The 12,222-nt window shown below is 48.1% G+C and overlaps 1 protein-coding gene across 4 annotated transcripts in view; it reads right to left on the reverse strand.

Annotated features, from left to right (window-relative positions):
• Positions 1 to 3,148: 3,148 nt before the first annotated feature.
• The window catches only part of TMPRSS4 (transmembrane serine protease 4), a 32,832-nt gene continuing 23,758 nt past the window's right edge, over positions 3,149 to 12,222 (reverse strand). Inside the window, exons 6-13 of one of the 4 annotated variants that reach the window (XR_006820006.1) lie at positions 11,477 to 11,578; positions 10,488 to 10,528; positions 8,208 to 8,367; positions 6,957 to 7,123; positions 6,072 to 6,170; positions 5,743 to 5,885; positions 4,392 to 4,533; positions 3,149 to 3,996 (exon numbers count right to left, since the gene is read on the reverse strand). Coding sequence is in view for 3 of the 4 variants with exons in the window: in XM_046016202.1 (XP_045872158.1) it covers positions 3,985 to 3,996; positions 4,392 to 4,541; positions 5,743 to 5,885; positions 6,072 to 6,170; positions 6,957 to 7,123; positions 8,208 to 8,367; positions 10,488 to 10,528; positions 11,477 to 11,578 (874 nt within the window). In the remaining variant the exon portion in view is untranslated. Of the gene's footprint in view, positions 3,997 to 4,391; positions 4,542 to 5,742; positions 5,886 to 6,071; positions 6,249 to 6,956; positions 7,124 to 8,207; positions 8,368 to 10,487; positions 10,529 to 11,476; positions 11,579 to 12,222 lie in introns of those variants that run through there. The other 3 variants (XM_046016203.1, XM_046016202.1, XM_046016205.1) reach the window with 3 other exon arrangements.

Raw genomic sequence — 12,222 nt, forward strand, 5'->3', positions numbered from 1 at the left:
AACAAAACAAAAGAAACAAAACAAACCAGTAAAGGGGGGGAAAATGAGAGGCAAACCAAACAACAGACTCTTAACCAGAGAACAAACTGGGGGTAACCAGAGGGGAGGTGGATGGGTGACGGGCAAATTAAGTGATGGGGATTAAGGAGGGCACATGTGATGAGCACTGGGCGATGTATGGAAGTGTTGAATCACTATATTGCACACCCAGAACTAATATCACACTGTATGTTGACTAACTGGAATTTAAAAATTTTAAAAAAAGTGAGGTACATACTTGAAATTTTCCTTTAGAGAATATCTGTTGGTGGTTTATCGTCATTTTCCTGAATGCCTTCTTAAAAGGTAGTTTTGTAGGATTCATAATTCTCTGTTGTCTCAGCACACTGAAGATAGTCTTGTGGTTCCTTTCCTGCTGTGGGGATGTCTGCTGGCAATCTGTGGTTTGTTTATTTATTTATTGTGAGTGTGTGTGAGTGAGAGAGCACAAGCATGAGTGGAGGGGCAGATGGAGAGGGGAGAGAGAATCCCAAGGAGGCTCCATGCTCAACGCAGGGCTTGATTCCACTACTCCCTGACTGCAACTGCAGCCAGAATCAGGAGTTGGATGCTCGACTGACTGAGCCACCCAAGGCGCCCCTCGCTGTGGTATCTTGATGGTGTTGTAGGCTGTCTGGGCTGTTTCTCTGGCTGCTTTAAAGAGTTTCTGTTTATTTTTGGTGTTCTGAAGCTTCACGATCATGTACCAAGGTAAGGATTATTTGAATGTTTCCACCTTGGTTGTACACGTGTGTACCTTATAATGGCAAATACTCTGTGTGAGGGTTCTTGCCTTTAATGAGTTCCAGACAGTCTCAGTTGTTACCTCTTTAGATGTGGTTTTTCCTTCATATTTCTGTTCTCTCCCTCTGAGACTTTAACTGGTTATGTTAGACCGTTTTACTCTAGCCTCCATTTTCCATAGCCTTGTTTTCGTATATATATGTGTGTGCATATGTATATATTTAAAGATTTTATTGAGAGAGAGTGAGGGCATGTGAGTGCACACACACAGGGAGAGGAAGGAGCAGGCTCTCTGCTGAGCAGGGAGCCTGACTTGGGGCTCAATTCCAGGACCCTGGGATCATGACCTGAGCCGGAGGCAGGCGCTTGGCTGACTGAGCCACCCAGGCACCCCCATATATATGTATATTTTATTTCCTTATTTCTTTCTGCAGCAAACTTAGTAACTTCTTCAATCTACCTTACGGATTGTTGATCCTCTCTTAATCTATGTCTGAAATGCTACTTACCCCAAACATTCAGTTTATCATTTTAATAATTACAGTTTTTATTTCTAAGAGCTCTATTTGGTTCTTCTTCACATCTACCTATCATATTTGCTTATTAAAATACTTATTTTTTTTTGAACAGAAAATAAGCGTTGGTGGAGAGTGTGGGGAAATTGGAACCCTTGTGCACTGTTGGTGGGAATGTGGAATGGTGAGACAATAAATAATTAAATTAAACAATAAAACAGTAAAAACAATAAAAATAAATAAAAAATAAACAAAAACAATAAAAAATTAAAAACAGATACCATACGATACAGCAATTCTACTTCTGGGTATACACCCCAAAGAATCGAAAGCAGGATCTCGAAGAGAGATCTGTAGACCCATGCTCATGGCAGCATTATTCACAATAGCCTAAAGGTAGAAGCAACCCGATGGATGAATGGATAAACAAAATGTGGTATAAATAATGGAATATTATTCAGCTTTAAAAAGGAAAGAAAATCTGACGCAGGCTACAACCAGGGATAAACCATGAAGACACTCTGCTATGTGAAATAAGCCAGGCACAGAAGGGCAAATACTATATGATTCCACTTACATGAGGTAGCTAGAATAGTCAGCTTGATAGAGACAGAAGGTAGGCAGGTGGCTTCCAAGTATTCAGGGGCAGAAGAAATGGGGAGTTATTGTTTAATGGGTACAGAGTTCTGGAAAGGAAAAAACAGCTTTGAGATGGATGGTGGTAATGGTTGCACAGCAATGTGAATGTATTTAACACCATTGAACCGTATACTTACAAATGGTTGATACTAAATTTTATGTTTTTTTTTTTTTTTAAAAAAGATTTTATTTATTTATTTGACAGAGCACAAGTAGGCAGAGAGGCAGGCAGAGAGAGAGGGGGAAGCAGGCTCCCTGCTGAGCAGAGAGCCCGATGTGGGGCTTGGTCCCCGGACTCTGAGATCATGACCTGAGCTGAAGGCAGAGGCTTAACCCGTTGAGCCACCCAGACGCCCCTCATGTGGGTTTTAAATTAAAAGTATTTAAAAGTATCTTAAAATGTGGAAAAGGTACCCATTTTAAATTTCTTTAAAGATGTGTAAATTATTGGCTGTCCTATAGTGTGATAGTTTATAGCATGAACATTGGAGTCAGAATACTCATATTCACCTTTCCCATATGTAACCTCAGGCAAGATACTTAGCCTCATTGAGTCTTACTTTCTTACCCCTAAAATGGGGATGGGATATGAATGGCATTGATCTCGTACGTTTCTGTGAGTCTTAAATGCTCAGTACACAGTGAAGCACTTAGAATAGCGTCTGGCAGGTAGAAGTATTCTACCGTATCACTTTTTCTTATAATCTGATAATTCGAACATCTAAGGTCCTTGAGGTTCTAAATTTGTTATTTTTGATGATTCCCACTCCTGAGGTTTTCTTTTTAAAAAATCTTGGCTGATCTTTGATGGTGAGCCCTGGGTCTGGGTTTAGTTCTGATCTCAGCTTTCATATAGGTCTTGGTCCCTTGGACACCCCAGATTTTAGTTAGCTATTGCTCCCAGATATCTATCTTTGTTTCAGCTCATGATTCTGATAGCTTTGCTTGGTTGATTGTTTTTTTTTTCGTCTTTGAGGATTTCTGTTATTTTCTGAGAACCTAGTAAAGCATTGTCAAGTATATTTAGGATCTGACCAAGTATATTCAGGATTTAGGCCTCAGAATACCCAGGCCCCCATGCAGTGACCCGAGAAGTCCATGGCGCTTAATTCTCTGACCATTTGAGTGTAGGACTTGTGCTTACGTCCCTAGAACCCCACTTAAGGACCACCTCAGACTTTACAGGTGATAATTCTTATTTATTTATTTTTTTTAAAGAATGAAAGCAACCAGCCTGGACTCTCTAGGTAGAAGTAAGGACTCAAAGGTGCAGTATCTTCTTTCCCGCCACTGGGGGAACCATGATTTACTGTCAGTCTTGAGTACCTAAATCCTCCCTCTCCCAAGTCATAGGTGTTCTCTCTGGTCTTTGGGTCTCTTTTTCGTTGTTTGAGAATCAGTGGTCTCCCCAAGACCTTTTTATACTTAGGCTCAAGAATGATGCAGTAGTCCTTAGCATAGTCCAGTTCTTAGCATGCAGCCCAGTCTGCCTGTGTCAAGGACTTCGCACAAACCTGTTTAATAGCAGCAGCCATAGAGCTAACAGTCATAACAGTAAGTAATAGTAGTTGTACCAATAGCAGGGCAGTGCATTTTAAATTACAACTGGTTTCTTGCTCTGTTGGGCCTGGGGATGAGTGGAGGAGAGGGCTGACTCAGACTCTTTCCTCCCTCTACTCCAATCCTTGGTACTGGGTTCTCATTGGAGAGTCTGCTTCCATTCAGCGGGGTGGGAAAGTTTCTTTTGTGCTTAGCAATGCCTCTGAGACCTTGGCCAGAAGGCTGGCCTGTCCAGTGGGCTGTGTCTTTCTCCCAGGGACATCAGGAGCCCCAGGGGTGGCAGAGCTGGGGCTGCTGACTTCCTTCTGGGTGCCTTTGGGCTGTGAGGTCTTTTACAAGAATGGAGGCCCTTTGCTGCACCAAGAAATGTTGAGGCTGTGGGCAGAGAGGTGTGCCCTAGGGGGCTCTTGCTCCGTCTGACTTCTGGGATCCCCAGGTGGGCAGGACAGGGGAAGGCTGTTTCCAGGAGAATGGAGGGGCAGCAGCATCATGACTCCGCCTATGATAAAAGAGACCAACAAAGACATGATTTGAAACTGGACAAGGTGGTGATGTGTGTGGAATTAGCCTGCCTTTTTTGAAGCTCTTTTCTCCTCTCTCCTCTAGGGAATTTTCTTGAGCGTTTCTACCCTCCTCCTTAATGGAGTCTGTTCCTGGGAAACTCTCTGCCAGAGAATTGAGAATGATAAAGCTGGGTTTATTCTATACCCTAAGGCGTTTGCATTCATTTGGAATCTCAGACTACGAAATTTCAGCTCTTCTGGTGGAATTGCAGGTTTTCCCTGGTGGGGAAGATGATTTAGGATGTCAGGGGTCATCTCAGAGCCATTTAAGTCAAACTAAAGATAGTTTGTACCTTTAAGGTGGAGGAAGGGGGCGGCACAACAGGCTCACCTTCCGGACATTGTAGATCCAGTTGAGATAGGCTGTGACCTTGGTGTATACTCCTGGGGTACTGGGGCCCCCACAGCCGTGGCCCCAGCTCACGATGCCCACCACTTGCCACTGGTCAGAGTGATACATCAGGGGCCCACCACTGTCACCCTGTGAAACACCAGAACAGGGGTTGCTGGGGAGGGCAAGCAGGGCCGGGGTGAAGGAGTGGGATTCTCCTTGGCCCATCTGTTCCTCTGTGCTCCCCCCACTGCTCCCCAGTGTTCTGTGCTGTTCTGCCCTCACTGCCTCTGCTCATGCTGTTCCTGCAGCCTGAAAGGCCCTTCCATTTGAGACGAAAGGGTTGTTTTTGTGGTCAAGTAAGTTGTTGGTGTGCCTTCTCTCAGATTCCCAAGGCACGCTAGCAAACTCAAGGCTCTAAGGGGTTTCTCAGTGAGAAGACTGATTATCTTTGTTTAATCTGGTACTTCCTAAATTTATTTAGCTGCTCATGGGTTGCCTTTTGCATGCCAGGTACCATTCTAGACAACTGGGATTCAATAAATGAAAGAAACGAAGATCCTGCCTTCAGGGAGCTTAGAGTTAGATGGAGAAGAGAGAGAGAATAAACAAGCAAACAACTCAACAGACCAGAGCATGTCAGATAGTGAAAAGTGCACTACTTTGGGTGTCTGTCCCAGCTCCTATAGCCCCCTAGACTTCCTCCCTCAGAACCTAGTAACACTATAGCCTAACTGCCCCTCTTGCCCACCACTGTGAACTACCCGAGGGCAGAAGACACTGTCCCCAAAACCCAGTATTCACCTGGCATTCAAGTGATGGCCAAGAGCTACCTCTTGAGTGGAGGAATTTAATGACTGAGAATGGGGTCAGAGTGGGGTTTAGGGCTTTAGTGAAAATGGCTTGGGAGAACCTCTGGGGATGGAGGGAGTGAAAATGTATTTAGGGACTAATGGGGTTTGGGGGTGTGGGAGGCATTGTTCCAGGGCTCATCCAGCAGGAGATGGGTTTTCTCTAGTCTAGTTCAGCATCTTGACAGTTCTAGGGAAAACAGACCTGGCCTTCCTGCCCTCACATGACTCCTCCTGTGGGTGATGGGAGGTAAGAGCAGGTGGGGTGGCTAACCACCTTTGTAGGTGAAATACACAACTGAAATCTTTCTGCTTGTCTCTGTCCATCCTTTCATCCTTATCTGACTGTAATCTTTCTTTCCCTCCCTCTCTCTGTTCTTCCCTTCATCAGGACTGAGCGCCCGCTGTATGCAGGACTTCATGTGGGGCTGTTGGCCTCTGGACTTACTTTTTTTTCCAGGACCAAAATCTCTATCCAAGGAACTCCCTCATGATCCCACCTGGCAAGTGTCCACGCCGCCCTCCAGGATGCCAGCGCACAGCATCTGCTCAGTAACTTCCCCCTGGTAGGCGTCCTCTGCATTGCACCGAGTATGGTCAATGACCTGAACCGAGGCCTGCAGCAGTGTGTCAGACAGCTTTCCTGGGAAAATGAAAACACATGCGTTTTCCCATTCTTGCCTCTTACCCCCACCCAGGATAATTCTCTGGGTTACCTGGCATCTCAGTGCTTGGATTTCCAGGATGGGTTTTTCCCCAGGGTGGTCCTCCTTCCCATCACCTCCAGGAGCTGCTCCCTCAGCCCTGTGTTCCTGAGCCCAGGACTTACCTCCATCCTGCTTCGTAAAGCCCCATCCGATGACCCAGAGCGGGGTGGCTGGAGTGAGCTCCTCATCAAAAAAAGGCAGGCAGATGGGCCTGACTGTGCCTGCCGGGAGCAGAGAGAAAGGGGGGAGAGCCTGGTGGCTAAGCGCTCTGGAAAGGTTGACACCAGGGTTTCTATGACCTGTATTCCAGGGGATGTTAACAGAAGTGGCATGAGAAAGTTCTGTGGTCAAATAAGTTGAAGTATAGTTTAAACATAATGCAAGAAAATTAAAAATTAAAGACCTTATGTCTTTATATACTAATGTGCCCCAAGAAAAGAGCTCTACTATAAAAATGTTTCCCAAATTTAGAATAGAACCCGTTTTTTTCTCCAAGGGACCAGTGTCCTTTGGAACTGACAGTTTCAAATGCTGAGAAATACTGTCCAAGCATGAGTCATCTAACAGAGCTGTTCAAAGATTCCGTGGGCTGCTTTAAAGGTAATGAGCTCTCTGCCCCTGGAGGAGACCAGGTGGGCGCAGTAACCCCTTGGCAGAGATATGGTGCAGGCTCTTGGCACTCGTTGAAAGTGGAGGATGGACTAGAGGATCTTTTAGTTCCCTTACAGCCCCAAGATTTGATGAGTCTATGATTCTCACTTGAGGTGCTCCACATGGAGAAAGCAGACCTCAAAAGAACCCAGCTTGGGTGGGGTGGGCTGTGAGCTGACAACTGAAAAGTTTCTCATGGCCCCTCACTGATGTTAGGCTGGTGTATTCACTGGAAACAAATGTACAGCTGAGGGCTTGAGAGGAGAAACAGTGTGCCCAAGGCCAGTTAGTGAGCTAGTAGCAGAAGGGGAGTATAACTTGGCCTAAGGGGTCTGTTCCTACATGCCACCTCTCACCGGAGAATGTGAGTGGGAACTGCAGCTTCACGAGGGCAATGTCCTTCTCTTTTGGGTACGTGGTGTTGAGCTCAATGACGAAGATGCTGGCTACAGGCAGGGATGGGAAGTTGCCCAGTTTGTCTGAGCCAGCCCTCACCTTCCAGGTGGATACATCGTGATTCTTCCTGGGGGGGGGGGGGCAGAGACAGTGGAGTTCAGGCCTGAGCCAAGCCTGTGCAGTCTTTGCCCACAGCTGGGTCCCCAGGGCCCTGGGGGTTGGGGTGCTGAATGTACCTGCTGTAGGGGGTAACGATGGTGAGGCCAGGGGTGGTAGAGAAGGAGCAGGTCCGAGGAATCCCTCACAAAAGGCCAAATTCTAAAAGGGAATTTGATCCTTTCCCCTGGTGAAACCTGCTCAAGGAAACTTCTAACTGGAGGGCCAGGGAAGGGGCTGTTCCCAGCACCTGAACTCTGGGGGCCTGGCACTTTCCCGCCCCTGGTACTGTCTATGCTACTCATGTGATACTTGAGTAGTTTTGTCAGTTTCGTTATATACTTGTCTGTCTGCCTCCTGACTCCAGACACTCCTGCCTGCATAGTGTGCATGGGTGGTTTCCCAGGAAAGGACTTAGAGCTTTGTCAGATCTCAAAGGTTAAGAATCTCTGGCCTACACTCTGAATTCGTCTAAGGTGCTGACGGAGCTAATGCATACGGATACATAATATAGTACTCATTAGATGTTGAATGAATGAATGAATGAAGGAAGGAAGGAAATTGAAGAGGGCCTGGGAGTAGTCCTTCCCCAGAGGTATGGGCAGGCCTCTCTCTGCTGGCTTGTAAAGGAATCTGTGCTTTCTGCTTTAAGTTTTTGGGTATAATGGGGGAGTGGCAGTGACTCTCAATCCCAGAACCATTTCAGAGAAGACTGGCAGAAGGTGCGCATTCTCAGGACTCCAGGAAGATGGATGGAAAGAGCTTCTGTGGAGTGAATGCTAGGGGCTGGACTGAGGACCCTGGGTATCTGATTGCTTCCCAGCTAGAAGAGGTCAAGCTTGGTGACCAGCGCCCTCTTCTCAGACCCTGGGTGGCTTACAAAGAACGTCGTGTTCAGTGTTTCATTGGGGGTGGACACACGCAAGGACGTGTTCTGTAGAGGGAGGGGAAAGAGAGGATAGGGCTTTGGAACACAGGCTGGGAGACGGGGAACCTGGGTACTTAGGCCCTCCAAGGCTTTGAGGCCCCAAGGCTTCCTTGTGGTGCAGCCTTACCTGAAACAGTGGGCTGCCGTGAGGATCCAGTGGGGGTCCAGAATGCTCCCTCCACAGATGTGTTGTTTGTTGTACTGGATGCTGACCTGCCAAGGCCAAGAATCCACAGAGGCCGTCTCCCCGCCCACTACCCGAGGGGCCTTCAGGCTGTCCCCACAGGCTGGAGTCAGCAGGGACGGGGGAGAAATCAGGAGTTAGGCTCTTGATGGATGGACTGCCTCCCCTTGGAGCCCTGAGTCTGTTCCCTTAGAGCAGGGCCCCTATGACTGGGACCTGAAGGGGTGGGGAGGACTGCCCATTTTGAGTTATTCCTAGGAAGCTGGTATCCCAGACCATAGACTTTTTCTCAATCTCTATCTCCTTTGTTGGGCTTTGGATGTGTTTATATTGTGAACATGGGTGTGTCCATTGTGCTGGGAATTCATGGCCTTCCAACCAAACAGGTGGTAGAGAATTACAAAAGTCCTGCCCAGGTGGAGTGTCCCAGCTGCTTCTGCGGAGTATCGGCAAGCAGATGCCCACAAACTGCTCTGGGAGCTGGGACTGGGAAGAAACTAGATCTTCCTATCCTAAACTCACCTTTCTCCAAGTCCCTTCCCCTGTGATGAGTGAGTCTCCCAATTTGCCATCCTATGCTCTTTCATATGCCACTGTCCTTGGCTTTTCCATCATGGCCCTCAAGCTCTGGTAAAAGCCTCCATTTCTATCTCCCTGCCCTCCAGTCTCTCCAGTCCTGGTGGTCACGGCCACAGTGGTGGTTCTCCCAGGAAAAGGCTGCCATCCTTTCTGGGCCTATGCCAGCCAAGGGCTTTTCAGATACTTGTTATTCCAAAATCTGTTTTCTCTGTGTCTCCTTGCTCCCTCACAGCCCTGAGGCATCTTTCTTTCTAGGGTAGAGTTTAAACTTCTTCTGGCAGCTGCCTGCTGTCCTTATCTGAAGTTTCCGTCTAGCCGAATCGATCTGCTTGTAGCTCCCTAAAAAGTCATTCTGCTTTTGCTTGAGGAAGCCCCCATCCCTGAGATGCTGTCCTATTGCTACTTATCTAAACCATTGATCCATTCAGTAAATTTGTATTAAGTGCCTGCTGTGTTCAGGGATGCTGGGAAGAGAGTGGAAGACAAGACAGACAGACAGACAGACGTGGTCCTTCCCTTCTGGGAGCCTACAGCTCAGTGTTTAGCCTGGGTACCACCCCCTTGGGGCCACTCAATCCCTGGGGACTTCCCTATCTTGGAACTTCCAGAGCCTGCTCCCAGTGTTGGCCTGCCTTTCATTTCCGTTGTGCTTTGGTCTTCCCAGTAAGACTGACAGCTCCTCAAGGGAAGGTCTGTGACTTCAACCTCTCTGTGACATCAGGGCTATTCAGCTCAGAGTGCAGATGATGTGACTAATGGTTCAGTCATTCACTACCACCGTGTGTCCATCCCCACACACCGGGGATTGTGGGCATCAACGTGATCACGACAGAAAGTCTTAACATCCAACAGGGAAGCCTGTATACTACCCAGCAGCAAAGGCAGTGACAGTGGCCTTGTTCTACTCCACCTATCCAGTGTCTGGCCAGCCTGGCAGGCTCTGTTCAGTTCTTCCACAAGTCTGGGAGGATAAGGTGGGTCACAGAGTTTGTTTTCTCTTCTGTTCTCCTCTGTAAGGATCTTCTGGGGCAGTTGGACAAAAGGTCTTCTTGGGAAGAGGACCCGCAGAAAGGTCAGGTGAATTACTCAAGGTCACACTGGAAGCCAGTGGGACTGGTGCCTCAGTCTCTCTGTGGCAGGTCAGCTGTGAGCGCTGTTCGGTCTGGCACCTTCCACCTACCTGTGGCCTTGTGTCTCTCTCTCTCTCTCTCCTCTCTGTTATAAGCTCCGGAGGAGAGGGGCCAATTCTTTGACTTATCTGGTATTTTCTACTTCGTACCAGTGTGCCTGATAATGCTAGACACAGTCTGTTTTTGCTAAACTGAATGACACTGTGACAGAAGAGACCTTGTGGGCCTGACCAGGGTGGGAGGGCGTGGAGGCCCAGTTGTATCCTTTCCAGTTTTCTGTTCCCTGCCAGCTCTCTTCTTCAGTTGTGGGGTTTGTGTGTGGACGGTACTAAAGAGTTCTTAACGTCCCCTCTTGAAGGAGCACTGCCCTACAAACCCAAGGCCCAAGGAAGCAAGTTTGGGACAAAACAGAGAGAAACTTAGAGTCTGAGAGATTTAAGAATGAGGATGAAGGTCTTTCTCTCTACTCATTGCTGGCCCAGGGCCCAAACCCTCCGAGATGGGGTGTACTCACCAAGGCAGTGCAGGGAGACCAGGGAGCCCGAGAGACAGGGTCTGGAAGGGAAACACAGGACCTGTGGTTTCTGTGGGAGGTGAGGACTTCGGTCCCCTGGCCCTGTTGACTCCAGTCCCCTCCCCACACCTGGGAAATCTGAAATCCACATCCTGGGGACCATATAGAAACCATATGACCATTTAGTTCAGAGCAATTCAGTTGGTTTGGGTTCAAGATCCTTGATGTTAAGCACTCACAATGTGTTGGGCCCTGCCTGCGTCCAAGCCCAACCCGAGCCCTTGGCATCCTGGAGTGGAGGAGAGCACAGCCTGGAACAGTGTCTGTTATGCTGTGTGCTTTTCAAATGAACAAAAAGGGGGATTTCAGTGGAATTACAGGCACATGATCCTTCTGCTGCCATTGTGGTTCTTTTTAAGATTTACTCTCTGGAGAATGAGAAGCCTTTGGCAGCATCCCCGAATGCTAGGGAGCCAGCATCCTCTCTAGGGCTCTCTGCTGCGGTGTGACCATTTTTCTCTAGATGCTGAGCTCTCGTGCAGGGTGGAGAGGCAGAGGAAAAGGCCTCTGCCAGAGGCTGTGGGGCCTTTTCTCTGGAGAGCTGGGAACATGGAGAGGTCTTACTCTGGCCTGCGTAAGTGGCTGGGATGGACAAAGTGACCTTTGGAATCTTGCCTGTTGGGTTTAATTGGGAGCGTAAAGCAGTAGGAAAATTTTTTGTTTTATTCTTGGATTAAAAGGCCACCAACATGTAGATACCATACCTTGTCCAGATGTCTGTTTTATATAAAAAATGGAGTCAACCCAGAAAACCTCTCAGAGATCTGATTCTCTAGCTCTTGGTATCTGACAGTCTGCATGGCCTGGACTTCTTCCTGTGGTCTGACTTAATTCCCCTTGCTGCACCTGCTTGGGGTGGCTGCCTACAGCCCCGATGGCAGCCTCCATATGTGAGCCTCTTGTGGGCCAGGGGGCATCCTCTCACTTACCCACTTAGGTTTTGCACCTGAAGCTCTTGGCCAGTTTCTGTGATTCCAACAACATCCAGATCTTGGTCTGGGCCAATATCCACAGCTTTGAAGGTGGGTTTGCTGCTCACATTGGGTGGGTGGGGGGGAGAGAGAGAGAGAGAGAGAGAGAGAGATGTGAGCTAGGGCAGGAGGTTAGAAGATGTCGGGAGTAGCCCCCACTCCCAGGAGCTGTGGTGGGAAAGAATGTGTACCAGGACTCAGATCTGGGCACAATGCTGATGTGATCTTGCTTTCCCAGAGTTCTGGACAACTTATGGACATGCTTTCCTAACTCCCAGCTGTAGCCCTATTTCAAATGTCATAGCATATTTTCCCCTGAATCACAGCCAGGGAACTGGAATGTGGATATTCGGTTTTCTGAACAAGGCATCTGGGCTGAATTGGGTAGTGGGGATACTTTATGGCTCCCTTGGAGGTAGGACAGGACAAGATCAATCTTCACATGAGTCAGGAAGAGTCTCTCTCTTGGAGCATCCTCCCTCTTTCTCTCCACTGATCCGTGTTTGTCTAATTTCAAACCTTGGGTTTAAGTTTAACTCCTCCAGGAAGGCTCCCCTGAGTCATCCGATCATTTTGATCGTCCCATCCTTCCTCATCCAGCTATGCTAGTGCTGGCTCTGTGCGCAGGGCTCAGGATGACAGAGGCATGGGGTTACTGACCGCTGATGCTCTCACATTCCAGGTCAGGAGTTGTGCACACCTGG

The sequence above is a fragment of the Meles meles genome, chromosome 8 (genome assembly GCF_922984935.1).
Source record: "Meles meles chromosome 8, mMelMel3.1 paternal haplotype, whole genome shotgun sequence".
In the NCBI taxonomy this organism is placed as follows: Eukaryota; Metazoa; Chordata; class Mammalia; order Carnivora; family Mustelidae; genus Meles; species Meles meles.